At 49.7% G+C, this 18,882-nt stretch overlaps 5 protein-coding genes across 5 annotated transcripts; 3 read left to right on the top strand and 2 right to left on the bottom strand.

Moving 5' to 3' along the window:
- Nucleotides 1–181: 181 nt before the first annotated feature.
- BJ212DRAFT_1580111 (uncharacterized protein) lies at nucleotides 182–1,437 on the top strand. The gene is made up of 3 exons (XM_041342271.1): nucleotides 182–394; nucleotides 444–588; nucleotides 640–1,437. Exons 1-3 carry the CDS (start codon nucleotides 311–313, stop codon nucleotides 1,059–1,061), a joined length of 651 nt encoding a protein of 216 aa, XP_041188346.1. The 5' UTR covers nucleotides 182–310; the 3' UTR covers nucleotides 1,062–1,437.
- On the top strand, nucleotides 1,095–2,202 carry BJ212DRAFT_1485242 (uncharacterized protein; the record flags this gene model as incomplete). Its single annotated transcript, XM_041340946.1, has 3 exons — nucleotides 1,095–1,437; nucleotides 1,524–1,798; nucleotides 1,852–2,202. The coding sequence occupies 3 exons, from the start codon at nucleotides 1,095–1,097 to the stop codon at nucleotides 2,200–2,202; spliced, it is 969 nt and encodes a 322-aa protein (XP_041188345.1).
- A 9,312-nt stretch (nucleotides 2,203–11,514) lies between these two features.
- BJ212DRAFT_1436696 (uncharacterized protein) lies at nucleotides 11,515–11,918 on the top strand. The gene is made up of 2 exons (XM_041337731.1): nucleotides 11,515–11,728; nucleotides 11,786–11,918. The coding sequence occupies exons 1-2, from the start codon at nucleotides 11,571–11,573 to the stop codon at nucleotides 11,790–11,792; spliced, it is 165 nt and encodes a 54-aa protein (XP_041188344.1). The 5' UTR covers nucleotides 11,515–11,570; the 3' UTR covers nucleotides 11,793–11,918.
- A 2,442-nt stretch (nucleotides 11,919–14,360) lies between these two features.
- Nucleotides 14,361–15,227, bottom strand: BJ212DRAFT_1384588 (uncharacterized protein). The gene is made up of 3 exons (XM_041336780.1): nucleotides 15,109–15,227; nucleotides 14,898–15,049; nucleotides 14,361–14,845 (listed from the first exon to the last, which is right to left on the bottom strand). The coding sequence occupies exons 2-3, from the start codon at nucleotides 15,021–15,023 to the stop codon at nucleotides 14,573–14,575; spliced, it is 399 nt and encodes a 132-aa protein (XP_041188343.1). The 5' UTR covers nucleotides 15,024–15,049; nucleotides 15,109–15,227; the 3' UTR covers nucleotides 14,361–14,572.
- A 2,887-nt stretch (nucleotides 15,228–18,114) lies between these two features.
- BJ212DRAFT_1384581 (uncharacterized protein) lies at nucleotides 18,115–18,565 on the bottom strand. The gene is made up of 3 exons (XM_041336779.1): nucleotides 18,448–18,565; nucleotides 18,189–18,392; nucleotides 18,115–18,135 (listed from the first exon to the last, which is right to left on the bottom strand). The coding sequence occupies exons 1-2, from the start codon at nucleotides 18,511–18,513 to the stop codon at nucleotides 18,240–18,242; spliced, it is 219 nt and encodes a 72-aa protein (XP_041188342.1). The 5' UTR covers nucleotides 18,514–18,565; the 3' UTR covers nucleotides 18,115–18,135; nucleotides 18,189–18,239.
- Between the last annotated feature and the right edge of the window lie 317 nt (nucleotides 18,566–18,882).

The following is an 18,882-nucleotide window of genomic DNA, read 5'->3' as shown; positions in this document are numbered from 1 at the left end:
AGATAAAACGGTCAAGTTTTGGGACTCGTTGAATGGAACCCAGATCGGTCAACCTTGCTTCGGTCACACCAACGACATCAACTCACTTGCCATCTCTTCTGATGGCTCCTTCATTGCAACTGCCTCCGACGATAAGACCGTGCGCCTGTGGAACATGAAGTCCCATCAGCAGATAGGAGAGCCACTCCAACACACCACATATGTTTGCTGCGTCGCGATTTCTCTTAGCGGAGAACTGCTCGCGAGTGGAGACTTTGATGGGCATCTTCAGCTGTTGTCCATCGAGAACACAATTTCTACAGCATTCGCGATGGATTCCTCATACTTTGTGCATCGCAGTAAGGTGAGGTTGAGCCAGAACCTCCATACGGAGGCTCTTTCGGACGCAAACAAGGTGCGGATGATATTGGTGATTATCTTAATATTTGTAATGATATTCGCAGGTCATTGAGCTCAACCCTTCGTCTCATCTTGGATACGAATTGAAGTATAAAGCGCTTCGTATCGCACATCGTCATGATGATGCATCGGAGGCTTTCACAGTCATGTTCTATAAGATGAATAACGCACACGATCCATGGATACAACGTAAGCCACAAACGACTCAAGCGCCGACTTGAAGACTTACATTTTTTGCAGAGCTAGGTCAGCAACACCGCCGTCAATATGAAGTAGAAAGTGCTATTCGGAAAGTCATCGAAGCCCAACTGAAAAAGGCTCCACTTCGTCTAATCAACACCTCTACTGGACGTTTGTGCGATCAGGGTGTGCGGATCGACGCATTCATAGAGAGTACAGAGTACGAAGAGTTGACTTCATTGGGCATGCATGGGTCCCTCCAAACGGAGCTCATCAAAGAAACGGTCGCGAAGTACTTCAGTTGGGTTATGTTGTCCCATAGGTGGGGAGCCAAGGAGCCACTACTACATGATATTCAAGGCAGGGATATATACGACTTGGATCCGGTCGGAACCATGGTGAAGTTGCAGAAGTTCTGCAAAGTCGCTCACGTTGCAGGACATCGTTGGGCGTGGAGCGACACATGCTGCATCGACCAGTAAAACAATGCTGAGCTCCAAGAATCAGTCATTTCCATGTTTATCTGGTATCGGGACTCAGCGCTCACCATCGTCTACCTATCGGATGTCCCGTCTCTGTCACTCGCAAACAGCACTTGGAACACGCGAGGATGGACCGTTCAGGAGTTCCTCGCTCCTAGAATCATTCTTTTCTACCAAGCAGATTGGACCCCATATCTCGACGACCGCTCATGCAACCACAAGCAGTCTGACTATATCATTGATGAGTTGAAGTGTTCAACTGGTATAAATGCGCGGGCGCTCGTCGACTTCCATCCAGGTACAAGAGATAGCCGAGAGAAACTCCGATGGGCGTCAAACCGTAAAACCACGAGGAGGAAGACATCGCCTACTCTTTGTATGGCATCTTTGATGTCAACCTCCCTGTTATCTACGGGGAGAAGAAACAAAAGGCGCTCGGACGACTCTTGCAGTATATTGTAGCCCATTCGGGCAACGTCACAGCCCTTGATTGGGTAGGACAATCGTCCAACTTCAACAGTTGTCTGCCAGCCGATATTTCCTCATACAAGGGTCTATCATGTACACTGCCACCTCTATCTGAGCACGATTCGCAGATATTGGTCCCCACGCTGCGAAACGATATTGTGGTTGTGGAGTCGGCTTCGAAATTGTATACCTTCCTCGAGAAGTTCAGCGTTCCTCGTTTTTCCGATGCCAGACTGCAATTGCCTTGCATCACATTTCCTCTCACAGAAGTCAGGCTGAGGCTTGGTCAAGACAGGCCAGATGTTCCACTTATGACGTCAAGGCAGATGGGCTACGAGACGTGGTGATCACGACGGAAGACAAGCTTGTTCAATTCTCGCCTGCAATGCGTACTCAGCAGACGTTCCTGCTCATCCATCCGTGGATTCGTGATCTTCTCGAGCTACCTGACTTTGCAGACGAGTCGCAGAGCGTGGGTAATTGGCCTGATGAGCTGGTCACCAGACAGTTGAGGTTGCTCGTTCGCCTTAGTCGCCGTTTCGGCGCACTTTTGCTGGCGCGACAGCGTGGTGGGGAGTATAAGAGAATCGCCTCGGATAACAATATCATCGCACAAGTCAGGGACATGGCTGCTATTAACAGGATAGACGTTAAGATACTGGAGATATTGTAGCTACGAAGAACGGGACATTTTCATCTAATGCATTGACGACGTTTCCACATGAACAGCATCCCTGGAATTTTGTATGGTATCGGTCTCGATATCAGATTGATCATATATTGTCTCGTATACAAACATGTTAATCCCTAAATTAGATGTCCGGGAGATGATGTTCTCCCCGGTGCTGGGAAAACGTATACGTCAGTATGCCAAATATGGAAGAGAGCTGTGACGGATGGACAAGTCCAAGACTGATCACGTCCGAATCAGAAAGGGAAAAAGTCCGAGCTCCCCCTTGCCACGTATGAAACAAAGCCTAAACACATGATTCCTTTATCACGAGCCACTCTGCCACGATACAGTATAAGACGTACCTAGACTTGTATCGTATAGACCGGCGTTCTTGAATTTGATCCTTGTATCTGGTTACTCGAGCGTCTGAAATATTCCCACTTGTGCCGACTCCGAAAGCTATCGCTTCTCACAGTCGTCACAAGAGCCCAGGACTTGAATTTACACATCCGAGTTGTCGCTGGTAGAGGCGTCTGTCTTAGGTACTTGTTCAACTGACGAGAGTGCACCTAGGACACGCTGGAGTACTTTGGCGGGTCACTTGAAGGGAACTTGAACGCCAGTCTTGTTGGTAGAAGATTGGAGATGAGATCTGGGTGCGGCACCGGCTATGCATGCTGTATAAACCTGTTGCGCACATGATGACCTGCTGTGCCACGACGATCAGACTCAACCCTTACTGAACGATTATTGGACGATTAGATTCTTTCTCGTTCTTAGGGAACCCTCGAGACTTCTGGATATCATGATTACCCTAGGGTTTCACCTTGGCGCACAGAAGTTCCCTTGCATTCTGGTGATGGCCGTGCATACTAGCCTGTGCTTTCAATCTCCGTGTTGACTCTCTGATACACGTTGCTCTGAATTTGCACCTGTTCCATTTAGTGCTTGCAGTGTGTGGCAGTGGAACAAATATTGCCTCGAGACTTGCTCGAGGCATGTACCAATAATGGGCTATTGTTTTATATATAAATGATATCGGACCCTTCCTTACCTTACCTCGCTTCACCATGGACAAACGCAAACGCACATTATCGGGGGATTCGAGTCAAGACACCGAAGCAACAGCTCCCGAAAGCTCAGTACGTGGCTTATCAGGATCACTTGGTTCACTCCACTCCAGCTATACTTTCAAGGTTACTGAGGGCGGTGGTAAGAGGCCAAGGATCTCGGTAAGTCCACGAGCATGTGTAATGAGTGTCCTAGAATGCGACTAAAACTGTCATAAGCGCTCGAGGGATTCCCCCAGCAGCAGTCTTGTTCTCCCGAATGAACGTGCATCATCGACCTCGGTAGGTTCTCATACTTGCCCTCCAGTCTCTGTGCTCTCTCTAAATTCTGGTGGTTGCGCAGGTTCAGGTGGCTCCGTCTGTTGTGGAAGTGGAGGCTGTAAAGCACATGCATTCACGTTCGGGACCTGCTGCAACCGTAGAACTTTCTCCTGTTCATTTACAGGGCATATATCTCGAACCCCTCAGGATGTTCGACGCTATTATCGGAGAGATTGCGGATGTATGCAGGCTCTCCTCTCAATCAGAACCGAACTAATCTGGTTCCACAGGTACATCCCTATGCAAAGATAGCACTGGGCGTGTTGTCTCGTACAGCCAAAGTATGTTGTCATTTTCTCACTCCCTATCTCTTACTGTTACTCAGCTATCATTTGCGCAGATTATTCTAGCTCAAGTCGATCATGACACAGCGGTACTCAAACTTCTCGAAAGGTTGTGTGAAGTGTATAGCTTCATGACGCAATACGAGATCCTTCGCAAAATCTCGTCGATGCACGCTACCCTTGGAAATATTTGTCGGCAGACCCGTGAATGTGCCCATTTTATCAAGAATTATTCGGAAACCAAGAAATTTTGTGAGTCTTAACAAGCTACTGCGCTCTGTACCGCCTCGAACTTCTACCATTATCACAGGGAACAGACTTGGAAAGAACGTAGTCTCGGAAACGGAAGATACGATCCAAAGATACAATGACGTGTTCGATACGCTCATGCAAAACTTCCGGGACCAGGATCAGGTCGGTCACGACGTAGCCATACATGTTCACCGTACGGGTAAGGGTTCGGGCATCCTTGTGACTTGACATATATTCATACCTTTCCAAAAGAAATATCGGACCTCAGCGGTATGATTTACGCAGAGGGCGCGGGACTGGATACCAGAAAAGAATGCCTTCAAGGGACTCGCACGGAAATCCTTTCTCAGATCACCGAATGGGTCAACAGCACTGGGGACAATGTTCCGCGCGTGCTGTGGCTATCTGGCCCTGCAGGCAAAGGAAAATCGGCCATCGCCCACACAATTGCTAGGTGGTTCGAAGATGTGGGAGGGCTTGGTTCTTGTTACTGTTTTGACCGCCAGCGAGAAGCAGATCGTCGCCATGAAAAGATCTTTTCCACGATCGCGCGCGACCTGGCTGACCGTGATCCGGAGATGAAGCGGGCATTATCAGATGCAGTTCAGGCCACGAGTTCACTCAAGAAGACGTCAGATATCATCCAGCAGTGGCAGAAGCTTCTTGTCCAACCACTGAAGAAGTCATCTGGGTCAGCTGGGGAACCCATCGTGATCGTGATCGATGCACTGGACGAGAGCGGTGGAATAGAGACACGAAGAGACCTCCTCCGTATTCTAGCTGGCAAATATCAAGACCCCGCCATCCCCAAATTCACGGGCCTCCCAGGCAACTTCCGCTTCATTGTTACCTCTCGCCCGCTTGGTGATATCAAAGACGAGTTTCATGGCGTTCAGCATATTCAACAGATGTCGATGGATGACATTCCAACAGCAATCGCAGAGCGCGACATCCATGCTTACGTATCCAAAGAGTTGAAAGGACTGGATTTCCAGGACAGAAAGTCAGCAGTCCTCGCTGAGAAAGCTAATGGACTTTTCGAGTGGGCGCGGCTTGCCTGCGGATACATCAAAGAGCCTCATGTGGGTTTGTCTGCAATTGATTGCTACAATGCTGTGGTGTCACACGATCCTGCGGAGAGAAGCATGCTGTTGCACAGCATGTATGACCTCATTTTAACAAATATCATGCCCAGGGATACATCTACCCATATGCAGCATTCGCAAAAATCGCGTTCGACGGCGCTAGCAAGATTCCACTCGGTGATGGGACAAATACTAGGCACAGCTGAACCCCTTCCTTTGGCTTCCCTGAATGCCATGAGGCGCTATTTTCCAACGGGAGAGGACAATTTCGACGTGGAGCTTGTAGTAAAAAGCATGGGCTCCCTTCTCAGCGGCACCACCAACCCAGATTCCCCAATCCGACCCCTTCACGCGTCCTTCCGCGATTTCTTAACGAACAAACAATCCAGCGGAGAGTTTTTTATCGACCTGTCAAAGACACAACGCGACCTTGCATTCGCATCACTCCGAGTAATGGAACACGGTCTTCGGTTCAATATCTGCGATTTAAAGTCGTCGTATCTACCCAATAGCGAAGATCCCGGGCTACAAGAACGAGTCAAAAAATGCATCTCCCCGCATCTGTCATATTCATCTCGATTTTGGACGTCGCACGTACGGAGCACAGTTTTCGACAAGGAGCTTGCGAAAGAAGTGACATTGTTGTTCAACCACGAGCGGCTATTTTTCTGGCTCGAGTTGCTCGCCTTGATCAATGCGCTCAGTGGCGCCGTTGCTGCCCTCTCATTTATTCCCCAGTGGCTGAAGGTGAATACATTGCTACTAAGTGCCAGATAAAACGCTCATGCGCAACCACAGGGCCATCCCAAATTCAAAGATGTCTTGTCGACTGCAATGGACGTACAGAAATTCATTCAAGTCTTCGGCGGTATGATTTTACACAGCACACCGCATCTATATGTATCAGCACTCCCATTCACGCCTGCCAACTCTCCGCTATCCAGAAAGCTGTCTGCACGGTTTCCAAATATTCTTCGTGTGGCATCTGGACGTGATATGAACTGGCCGGTTGTTCAGACCGTGCTCAGGGGGCACACTGGTTGGGTTAACTCGGTCTCGTTCTCGCCGGACGGCACTTGCATTGTCACTGGTTCGGAGGATAAGACTGTTCGGCTGTGGGATGCTGCGACGGGGCAGCCAGTCGGTGAGCCCTTGCGGGGGCACACTGATTGGGTTAACTCGGTCTCGTTCTCGCCAGACGGTACTCGCATCGTCACTGGTTCGTATGATAAGACTGTTCGGCTGTGGGATGCTGCGACGGGGCAGCCAGTCGGTGAGCCCTTGCGGGGGCACACTGGTTGGGTTAACTCGGTCTCGTTCTCGCCAGACGGTACTCGCATCGTCACTGGTTCGTATGATAAGACTGTTCAGCTGTGGGATGCTGTGACGGGGCGGCCAGTCGGTGAGCCCTTGTGGGGGCACACTGATTCAGTTTGCTCGGTCTCGTTCTCGCCAGACGGTACTCGCATCGTCACTAGTTCGCAGGATGGGACTGTTCGGCTGTGGGATGCTGCGACGGGGCAGCCAGTCGGTGAGCCCTTGCGGGGGCACACTGATTGGGTTAACTCGGTCTCGTTCTCGCCGGACGGTACTCGCATCGTCAGTGGTTCGTATGATAAGACTGTTCGGCTGTGGGATGCTGCGACAAGGCGGCCAGTCGGTGAGCCCTTGCGGGGGCACACTGGTTGGGTTAACTCGGTCTCGTTCTCGCCGGACGGCATTTGCATTGTCACTGGTTCGGAGGATGGGACTGTTCGGCTGTGGGATGCTGCGACGGGGCAGCCAGTCGGTGAGCCCTTGCGGGGGCACACTGGTTGGGTCAACTCGGTCTCGTTCTCGCCGGACGGCACTCGCATCGTCAGTGGTTCGTATGATAAGACTGTTCGGCTGTGGGATGCTGCGACGGGGCAGCCAGTCGGTGAGCCCTTGCGGGGGCACACTGATTGGGTTAACTCGGTCTCGTTCTCGCCAGACGGTACTCGCATCGTCACTAGTTCGCAGGATGGGACTGTTTGGCTGTGGGATGCTGCGACGGGGCAGCCAGTTGGTGAGCCCTTGTGGGGGCACACTGATTCAGTTTACTCGGTCTCGTTCTCGCCGGACGGCACTCGCATCGTCACTAGTTCGCAGGGTGGGACTGTTCGGCTGTGGGATGCTGCGACAAGGCGGCCAGTCGGTGAGCCCTTGCGGGGGCACACTGATTGGGTTAACTCGGTCTCGTTCTCGCCGGACGGCACTTGCATTTTTTTTTTTTTTTTTTGCTTCAGATTTAGTCCTTTGGGGTCGTAGACCCTATGTTGGACATTGTCTCGTCATTAGCTATCTTTCATCTTTTGGGGGGTTTGGATGCTTTTCATTTATGGTGCAGACATGTACTCTGTCACCGAGGTGAGCAGGCACGAAAGGAAAGCTGCGGGAGGAAGACGTGTTAGTAGGGGAGGTTGGTTATAGGGTCGTAGCTTCGTTGTCTTGTCTGGTTCGTTCTTCGATTTTGCTATGTGGTTCCTCTGTAATCGTGTCTTCTGTGGTTCCCGTCAGTGACAGCTTTGTTGGAGTGTCGATCCTTTCATGGGAGAGTGTATGGTTCGGGTTGGTATGTGCGGTTTGGGTATGTTTCCCTGTGACATTTTTACTGTGGTGTGTTATGTTCTTTTACATATGTTAATTCTCACCAAATATTGGCTTGAATCTTCCAGTGCTGTTGATGTATCGGATGAGGTGTGGGGTGATTTTGTCGGATGTTAAGATGTGGGCTATTGACAGTGCGTCTCGACGTGCGGCGTTTGCGAAGATATGGCGTTCCTTTCGGTATTGGGGGCATTCGAAGATATAGTGGTGAACCGTTTCGTTCGTGTTGGGGCATATTGGGCAGTGCGGGGTGTCGGATTTGTTGATTCGATGGAGGTGATGATTCAGGGGGATGTGTCGAGTACGGAGCTGGATGTACATGCTGGCGTGTCGTTTGGGTAAGCCGTTGATGAGTTTGAGATATTTGGCGGAGGGCATTGATGGGTCGATATCATGAGTTCGAGTGTAGCGTGGTGACTTTGTCCATAGGGTTTTCCAGAGTTCTTTTACCTTTATCTTCTGGGCGGCTCGTAGCGCAGGTGCATTGCATAGGAGTGGCTTATCTCGTAGATATTTGGGTAGCTGACGTTTTGGGCTGCTGTTTACGGGATCTTCTGCAGCTTTCTTGGCTTCGCGGTCTGCTAGCTCATTGCCTGGTATGTTCTCGTGTCCGGGTACCCAACGGATGGTGAGATCAAAGTCTCCTTGTTCGTCCCGTCGTTTCGAAATCGATTTGATCATGTTGCTGAACTGTTCCGGAATGAAGTTGCTGCTGTCCTTGTTTGCTTTGGTTCCGCATACTATGGCTGCTTGGTTGTCGATTAGGATTGATGCTGGGTATGTCACATTTCGTTCTGTGGCTAAGAGGTGAGCTGCTAGCGTTAGGCCCAGTGTTTCGGCTTCGTATACTGTATGTTCTGCATCTGATCCTAGGTGGTAGCGTAAGATTCGCGGTTCCTGTCCTTCTCGTATCAGTATTGCTGCGGCTCCAATCCCTTCCTTGTATCCTGATCCGTCCGAGTATATGCGGATGATGTCCTTGAGTTGTTCATGCTCTTGTTTTGCGGCCTTCTTGTCCTTCGCTATCTGTGTCTTGTATGCTGGTTCTTCTGACGCTCTCGTTTGGTTTGACGAGTTGATCGTTTCGACGTCGTTTGGGAAGATGCGGAAGGTGTGGAGTAGGTTGTGCAATGATGAACGGTGAGTCTGAACGTTGTGTCCTGCTATCCATTGGAGTTTGCTGTATAGCGGATGGGATTGGGGGAGGGTGGCTAGGCGGACGGTGGCTCGGTGACAAATCTTCTGTAGGAGTAGTGGTATTGGTAGGAGATTCGCGTGGGCTTCGAGCGCGTCTGTTGGCGAGGTTCTCATGGCGCCGGTTATACTTAGCGCTGCTATGCGTTGTATGGATGTGAGTCTTTTCGCTATTCCTTTGGAGCCTCTTTGGGTGACATTCACATTGGATCCTCGTCTGAATATCGGTTTGAACCATATGTCTGCGCCGTATGCGAATTTTGGGACTGCCACTGTTAGGTAGAGTTGACGCATTAGTTTGGTTGGGATTCCCATGGTGGTTCTCGAGAGTCGTCGGATCTGTAGGACATATTCAGTTCCTTTCGCTATCGCATACGCTGCATGTTCTTTCCAGGTGAGTTCTTGATCCACAATGATTCCTAGGAAGCGGGTATGGTGCGCTGGTTGGATCGTAACTCCGTTGAGGATGATGGGACTTCGTTCCTTCGTTTTGCTGCGCGTGAAGTCCATGAGTGCAAACTTCGTTGTTTCGAACTTGGAGTTATGTTCTCTTGACCACTGATAGCCTCCGTTTTCTCGTTCAAGCATGTCTCGCAGGATTTCATGCGTCTCCTCGAATGTTTCGGCTGTGGCGATGTAAGCTGTGTCGTCCACAAAGGCTAGTGCAATTTCTTCCCTTCGGTTACCTATTCGTCCTCATGCTACTTCAACTAGGTCGGAGTTGTATATTAAGTAGCATATCATCGATAGCGGGTCGCCCTGGCCTATCCCGTTTGTTACTGGAAACCATTCTGATGTGAAGTCGTCAAATCGTAATTGGGTCCGTCGTCCTGTGAGCATTCGTTCTGTGAATGAGATGAGTTCCATTGGTAGTCGTCGACGTCGCATGTTGTGAATAAGGCGGCTGGTGACTGCATTCGGGAATGCTCCTTCGATATCTAGGAATAGTACTGATGCTACTCGTTTCGTTCGCCATGCATCCTTGATTGTTGCCTCGAGTAGGTGTACTGAGTCGGTAGTTGAACGTCCTGGTCGTCCTCCGAAATGGTTTGCTGGCAAAAGTTGGTGCTTTTCGAGGATGTTGGTGACTTGTTGGGTAACTATGGCTGTCAGTAGCTTACACATGGTGTTGATCAATGCTATGGGACGGTATGCTTTGGGTACGCTATAGTCGGCTTTGCCTGGTTTTCGTAGTACTATGGTTGTGAAGTCGCGCCATGGTTCATAGTACGTTTGGAGCGTGAAAACTGCGTCGAAGATTCGCATTAAGTATGGTATGAGTGTGTTGGCATTTCGTTTGAAGACTATGTTGCAGATCCCGTCTGGTCCTGGGGCTTTGAATGGGCTTGTGTTCTTGATTGCTCGTTCGACGTGTTCTTCCGTGATGCGTTCGAATGGAGTGATGGGTTCTGGGTACTCGAATTCCTCTGGAATGAAGTTGTCCGCCGGAGGTGGGGGGAAGAATGTCTTGGCTAGGAGCGTGCTCTTCTCATCGTTAGATATGGCCTCCATGGTTGTGCCGTCTGCGTTCTTGGATTGTAGGACTGGTATTCGAGTTTTTCCGCCGTCGGTGCTGGGGGTGGTGACGTATTTGTTTGCTATCCAGAGTTCGCGTTGAGTGGTTTCTTCGAGAAATTGAGTCCAGTGTTCTTTCTTGGCCTTGTAGATAGCTTCTGAGACTTGGTTTCTGAATTTGCGGTGTTCCTCATGTGATGGGTGATTTGGTAGCGCTCTGAATTTATAGGATAGGTCACTTAGCTCGTGTTTGCGGTCTAGCATTTGGGACAGTTCCTTGGACCACCACCGCTTTGCGTGAGGATTCGGTTTGGATTTCGGTACGGTTTCGTCAACTACGTCTTGAAGGACTTTTGCGAGGCGTTTTGCTGCGAGTTGGAATTCTTCAAGGTCAACTAGCGGTCTTGGCTCTGGTATTGTTGTCAGTTGTTCCTTGAGTCGCGAGTTGAATTTCTCCCAGTCCACGTCTCGACGGCACTTGCATTGTCACTGGTTCGAAGGATAAGACTGTTCGGCTGTGGGATGCTGTGACAAGGCGGCCAGTCGGTGAGCCCCTGCGGGGGCACACTGGTTGGGTTAACTCGGTCTCGTTCTCGCCGGACGGCACTCGCATCGTCAGTGGTTCGTATGATAAGACTGTTCGGCTGTGGGATGCTGCGACGGGGCAGCCAGTCGGTGAGCCCTTGCGGGGGCACACTGATTGGGTTAACTCGGTCTCGTTCTCGCCAGACGGTACTCGCATCGTCACTAGTTCGCAGGATGGGACTGTTCGGCTGTGGGATGCAGTGACGAGGCAGCCGTCGCAACAGTGCCCCGTGTCACATCCTTCACCATTCTCAGATGAACATCATATGATCGAGGACACCACTACCATGAAATTGAACACTTGGAACAATCACTCCATTCGCTTCTCGTCCAACTCTACCCATGCGCTCTGCGACACCTCTGAGCTAACGGAGGGAGCATCTCATGACGACCGCAGTTCGACCCCCTTTTTCCTGAATGTTGATAGTGGGTGGATGGCAGGGCCCAAACATCGGCTGTTATTCTGGGTACCACCCGCTTCTCGAGACCTGTTCTATAGCCCTGAAACTGCGTTAGTGATTCCCAGAGGAGGTCCTGAGCTTGATTTAAGTCGCATGGCACATGGACAGCACTGGCAGAGGTGCCGAGAGGAGTGAGTCTCTTTAAAGCCCTTTCCGTTTCTCCCACTTACTAAAAGCAACACCTGCAGACCTTAGTACTGTGATGATCATATTTTAGCGATTTTGATATTTTTGGACATTTCAGATATAACTTGCATGTAACGTGTACAGTGGATAATATTTCGTGTTCTATATAGTCTATGCCCAGCATCCAGTCAGAGTACAGGGTTGTCTGAACGAACGACCCATTGTGGAGCTGATTGCATGACTCGCGATGCTTGTGCTGGTTTGCGAGAACATGCAACGCCAGTCAAAGCATGCCGATTCGATCAGAAATGCGGTTGTGCGTGCACCTTGGATTAGGTCGAAATGTATGCATCGGTGCTTCCTGATAACGGACTGACAAGCTCAACAGAAGGGCATGGTTGTTGCAGTCACCTGTGGTCGTTCAAGTTCCCGTTGCACCGAGTACATTCAAAGTGGGCTGAAAACAGGGTTGGACGCAATATGTAGTTCATTGCGTGCACTGTCCAGTACAGCATGTGATCGCGATATCCACGACGAAGATGGTGAGAACGAGAGTAGCGTGAAAACGATGCATGTAAGAATGTGAGGCGTGAAGAAACAGGTGGAGGTGGAAAAGCACCAGGTAAGAACAAGCGAACGGGAGACGAAATCGAGGCCATACGAAGAGTAGGAGCTAACGTCAGAGGTTCTGGCACGATAGGTGATATTGAATTGAGGTGATATTGGACGTAGGTGCACCGGCGTGTCACAACGGGCGTCCTCGTCAAGGAGTTCTTCGATAGTCGGTTTCTAGAGACTCGACAGGAAGAGTCTGAAGACTATAATTGAGTTGCATAAGTTTGCATTGAGCTCGCGCTAAATGAGTGGCTTGATGTGAATCTTCGGATATGAGACTAGGGAAAGCAGACTGCGACTCACGAAGCTGTTGAGAGGGCGTTCATAATACAATTACTACGTGCGTCTTCAACACACCCAGGCACGGAGTCCTTGGTCGTTATCAGTGGATAGTGCGTAGTACATACTATTGTTCATTTCCGTGGCCCACTGTGTTCATCCTGTCTAATACAAAAATATGAGGGCTCAACGTAGCAGTATCTTCACTTCCGCTCCAGAGGTGTGAATGCTGGAGCGATCGTAGTTGGAGGAGAGAATATTGGCATAATTTCTACGAAACTTTGCAAAGCCACGTCAGCCAATTCCGTGCTCCCAGTGCACAAGCTCCAGTTCGCCAAACCTTTTAGATCTGGGCTTGTTTGAGTGCGTCTTTGTATAACCCTTTACCATAAATTCAAACTCATAAATCGGGCCCTTACACTCCCCTGCTCACTAACATTCGTCATCCTCACAAGCCCACTACCCCCACCACCAACCCCGGCACTCACACCACGTACCGCTCCGCCCTTAAGTTTCCCCCGCTCCTCATATACTCCTCTCCACCACCACCTGCACTCCCACTTAAAGCCACAACCGCAGAATACCTCGAAAAATGAGCAAGGAGAATTTAGAGACAAATACGGTAAGGTTTCAAGTCAGCGCTCATTGGGACTACTATCTGACTCTGACCGCAACCCACACTCGCCTCACATACCAACTCAGGTTCCAACAACAAGTTCGTATGTGTCCGAAATGTGAATTCCAAGGCCATTTTGTTTCCCGAAGGTGTGTATGCAAGAGCACACACCTTCGACTGTCGAAATCGCCTCTAGCGCTCATGCATTTGCCACATCACCAATTCTTGATCAACTGAGATCGAAGGTCTCGCAATACCGAACCTAACGACTCGCTGTAGACGAGTTCAGCAAATTATGTCTGTCACGGTGATACATCTTAGGTCTTGATGCTTGTGCCCCTCATAGTCCCAAAGGATAACAACAACGGTTCCAATCTCATCATTCATGGATGATGCAGGAGTGCAGGCCAGTTTATCGCACTTGAAGGTGAGTCATTTCACGACCTACACGCTCTATCTACAGTCATCAGCGGAACGTATCTTTAAAAGTCCCTTCCTAGCGTGCATACTCGCAGGGATTCAATTATATGTTCACCAAACTCAGCGGGATGGGACTCTGCGAATCTGGAGCGTGGGGTGATGCTGTGACCCTGCAAGGCAATCCACAGAGGCTTGCGGACACGATTCGAGAACTGATCGTCGGTTTGTAGATCATCGATACGTCACCTGAAATATCCTTGAATGCGCTGTTCACAAGTTGATGATCATTTCAGTGATTGATCTACTCCCTATTCATCTACATCTCATTGGCCGTATATCTTTCATTTCGAATTCATACTTGTCTCTCGCGCTATGCTCGATTTCATAATCCATAATTGCAGGTGATCTGGAAAACTATTTACCTGCCGAGCCTTGTGCCAGCCTCAGGCGATTCACTCTTCGTGCGTGTTCTTTGTCCTTACGCCTCCAGGGTGATGCATCGAATCCTTCTCAAGTTCTCATGAGCACGATGACGTTTCAAAAACTTGAATGTGACTCCTATGGTGCGCAAGCAACTTTACATATAGAAGACGTGAGGTTAATAATTAGCCATAGATACAAGGACGAGAAATGATTTACAGAACGATGGCCATTACCTATCGATAAAACATGTACTACTCCAAGTCAATATAGATTTCATAACAAGATCAACGCTAGAACTGAGATACTCAAGGGAAATACACAGATTGCCCTAGTAAAAACACGACCGACCGCCTCCATATTCCCCGGTGTCTGCCTGCGTGGCTACTGCTTACTGTTGTTGCATATTGGGATCCGGTGAAGGAAGTTCATGAGTCTTCATCGTATATCAAGGAGTCGTCACTCCCAGGAACACCCGCTGCAGTATAACACTGTGAATTTATGCATCAGACATCCAAGACGCAGTTGGGAATCGACCGGTTGCACCTGTAGACCCCGGGCAAAAGTGACGTCGACGACGGGTGGCGTTACATGATGGGGCGGCCGGGTGAATAGATGTGGTAGGTGGGTTCTGAAGGTGATAGCGGCGGCGACTGGCGGTGGGGTCATAAGTGGTGCAGGCGGTGGTAGAGGAGGGCTCTTCATCAGTGAGTCTTGGTCTCCTGGGACACCCATGGCGCTGTTGAGGTCGTGGTCGGGAAATTTGAGAATGCTGTAATGAACGACGTGAGAAAGAAAGGAAGAAAATACGCTGTGGCACGCACTGGATGCATTCCGTAGAAGAAATTGAATTCTGTATCATAGCCATCTTGCTCTTGCCCCGGGATCTCCGCTTGCATAACGGTCAATCGTGAAAGAGTTGACAGCGGTAGTGAAGTGGTCATCAACATTGTCCAAGCTGAATGCGTAGATATGCCTGATGTGCGAGTTACAAAGATCAGTATCGATGACCAAGCGTAGCCGCGTGACACATACTTCCACAACACGACGCGCAAGAGGGTCGGTATTCGGACAAGCGGCAGCCAGCTCTTTGTTGAGCAGCTTTGCTCCCTAGTGTTGATCCGTGCTGAACAGGGCGAAAACCTGAAACACGCAATGAAGGAGAGAATATACGAGACGAATTTAACGTACCTTGATCAAGCTTAGAAAATGGTTGGCTTCTGAATATTGGTTGGCGAACATGGATGCAACATCGAATGCTGCCCCGGCGTCCCAGACGTGGCCTTTTCCGCAGAGAGCGATGCATTGGGAGATGTAGCCTGTCAATGAGGGCCGAATGCTGATGGACTATGTCACAAATGAAAGCAAGTCTTCAGTCAGAGAGCCATGGTGGGTTAGTATAACTCACCTCGATTGCATCGTCAAGGGCGAGGTCCCAAGCATGTTTTCGGGATATAACGAATGGGCAATGGGCAAGTGAAGTATAGTCATTGGTGTCGGTGTGGATGTCTTGGGTGAGTAACTCTTCGGCGGCCTCCAAGTCCCTACTTATACATGCATCGCAGGCTGTCGTGGTAGCCAGGATCTGCGCGAAGGATGTTCGAATTGCGTTGTTATAGTCAAAAATAGAAACTCGCCTTTCAATTGGCATTCTTTGGTACTGCCCACTGAGATATTTTTATCTTCGCCTCCGCTGAGGATGTGTTTGCCGTCTGCGAAGAAAGTGAAAGATTGCGGCGAGGATGAAGGTTGGAAGATGGCGATGGTTCGCCGATCTGAGAGCCGCCAGAGATGGACATGGCTGTCCCCAGATGCGGAAACAACGAAGGTGCCAACGGGATGAATGGCAATGGCGTTAGTATGTTTAGTATGACCTTCCCGGCCACTGTCATATGGTAGGATCTTCATTATAGCTTCCTGAAAGACGTGTGCTATCGGCGTCCACGTGCGAGTGACAAGTTGTATTTTGTGACTCTCGAAAGATGCGACAGCAAAAATATGAGAGTTCAGCATAGCGATGTCTTCACTTCCGCTCTAGGGGCGTGCGCGTGAATGCTGGAGCAATCGTAGTAGGAGAGAATATGGAGCTCTTAATTAGGTTTCTGCAAAGTTTGGCGCGGTCGTACTGACTTTTGAGACTCCGCAAATTTGCAACTGCAAGCAGTAGTTCAATGCATCCTTGGTCCTCAGGGCGAATGATAGGACTGTTTGCATAATTTTTAGATCTCGCGAAACCTCGCAATGGTGCTAAAGCGTCCTTGCTGCGGTAGTCAATGCTGTACTCCCATCCAAATACTACTATCCCTTGTGCTCATTTCCATATTATTCGTCTCACTTATTTTGGTCCCCACTTATTTTGACTCCTCGTTGCTCACTTTGCGCGCGCTTCGATCTTGCGCGACGCTGTAGAAGTGCTTCCTTGACGCAAAATCACCAACGCTCTTCAAGTTGGTTCATCTATTGACCTCACATATTGAACTACGTGCGTGCATATACCCCACGTCCGCGTCTACAAGTTTGTGGTGGGTTCCAGCTTGTAGACAAGTGTAACCTCGCCTATAAACTTTCGAACACGTGTTGAACAAAACCTTTGATTGATTGACGAGCCTGGGCCCTTCTAGTTAAGACGTTTAGGCACGCCGCCACTCGTGGACTATGGGTTGAACTGGAGATAGTTCCAACGCCTACCCTGCAACTCTGATGTCTTCTCCACACTGCTCCTCAATCGCTCGACATCCACCCCGTCACCCTCAAGCGACCCCGTCACTCTCTCAAACACTCTCACGAATTCCCGAAGGGGACATTTATTATTCCTTCAGTGAGGAAGCGTTGGTGGGCAAAGGAGGAGCGGCTGTCAGGTTGGTGTAGACTGTGCAGCCTGCGTGGACGATGTGTTTGGCTATCGCGGAGCCCATTACTCCTGCTGAGACAATGGCGGTGGTTGATATCAGTATTGAGGTTGTACGTGGGGGTGGATTGGGATCTTTGGTGGTCGTTCTTGGGAGTAGGGCTGGTGAGGTTGTTCTTATTTATGGGTGGGTGTGTCATTAACATTCATTATTCTGTAGTTTACACCGCGGAAGTTCGTACTATTACCGGTTATTTTTGTATCTGGTGGTGTTGCGCGCTCCCCCCCCCCACTTACCCCACCAAAGGCACGCTTTCCCTCCCTGAAACAGTGTGACTCGATGACCTCTTTTACTTCGTATACCTCACGGTGCTCAGCATCGAAGGAGAGGCCTGTTTTATGTTTTTGAGCCTGTCTTCGCCTTCTTGAGCATGCCCGAGTTATAAAACTACAGATTCTATCCCACCATTGCAATTCTGCGAGAATGCCTTCTGGTTTTGCCTTTATATTTTTATTTACTATTGGTATAGTTTTTCTTTTTGAGGGTGTTGCTTTCGTAACTCCTTGAGATGCGCCAACCTCAATTTTATTATCTTCTGTGCAACAGCTTGTCCACGATCACGCTCGAGTGAGGTGTAGTCATGATTATAGAGGTGGTGAGATATGCCCGCCGTTTCTACCGAAAGTGTCAGTCCACTGGTCTATGAAAGAGCCGATACGAGATTTACCTCCCAGTCACCCCACAACACGCATCTCGCTTCCAACATAACAACTTTAACACCATACCCCTCAGCACTTGCACTATCCGAAAGCCTCCTCACAGCCGACGACCCAGTAATTCCCGAGCCAATAATGACAAAGTCGGCATGCGTCAAGAGCTGGGAAACATAGCGGTGATGAGGGTGGATGGGTAGGAGAAGAATGAGCGGCTGGGGTTTGGGAGTGGGAGTCCTGGAGAGAGCTAGATGTGTGCTTGGAGAGTTCGGAAGGTGTGGAAGTTGTTGAGGAATTCAGTTGATGCTAAGCGGATGAGGGAGAGTGTTGGGCATCACGGAAAGGAAGAAAGGAACTGATGCAATTGTGGTGCACTTGCAGTTTGCAAGTTCTATGGTTTCCTGGCAAGTTCGGTGCTGTTCGCTTTCTGTAGCCCCATAAGTTCGTGGACTTTACTCGTCCCATACGTTGTGGACTCTCGTATACACCAAGCCCGTGGCCTGTGTGTATCTGTCATCATCGATATCATCGCAAACTGAGCAAACTGACTCGCCTACCTGCGGCAGCGTCTGCCGTCGTAGGGCTTGGTGTAACAATATCACACTCACAGTAGAGTTGAGCACTTCATCTGGAGGATCGGTACCTTGGTAAGCATTCCTCTTGAAAGGCATTGGGAGAAAAGGATATGCAGCACGGACTTCATAGCAGATGTCGTGGACTTTGTGAGAAGGCAGAGGAAGAGCTGGGGAACGTATACCTGAGAAATCGTCAGTATCTCAGTAGGTATTCGAGCCAAATGAAGAATGATGCACAATGTAGACTGATCCCATCCTCGAACTACGTGCAATGGTATCTGATTTAGAGAGTCCAGGATGCATGGATACGGCGACAATGCTGGACTTTTATATGTCGTCGTTGACAACGTGGATGATGGAGGCGTCTGTCTTGGGTGCCTGACAGGAGTGCACCTAGGACACGCTGGAGTTGGCAGGTGAGAATTGATCATTTGACTCGGAAGGGTGTGCCAATCTGTAGTTCAGGATACTCAAGAGACTGTAGAGCACATGCATTCACTTCCGGGACCTGCGACAACCGTGGTTTCTCATCTTCAAGACGCACAAGGGGATCTCGATGCTGTTGACAAGTTCCAGGACACATATCTCAAACTACTCAGGGTATTCGACACCGTTATCGGAGAGATCGCGAATGTATGGGCCATTTTCTCGATCAGAACCGAGCTAATCCAG

The sequence above is a fragment of the Suillus subaureus genome (assembly GCF_016647635.1).
Source record: "Suillus subaureus strain MN1 chromosome Unknown BJ212scaffold_40, whole genome shotgun sequence".
Lineage (NCBI taxonomy): Eukaryota > Fungi > Basidiomycota > Agaricomycetes > Boletales > Suillaceae > Suillus > Suillus subaureus.
This window is presented reverse-complemented; position numbering and strand designations above follow the sequence as displayed.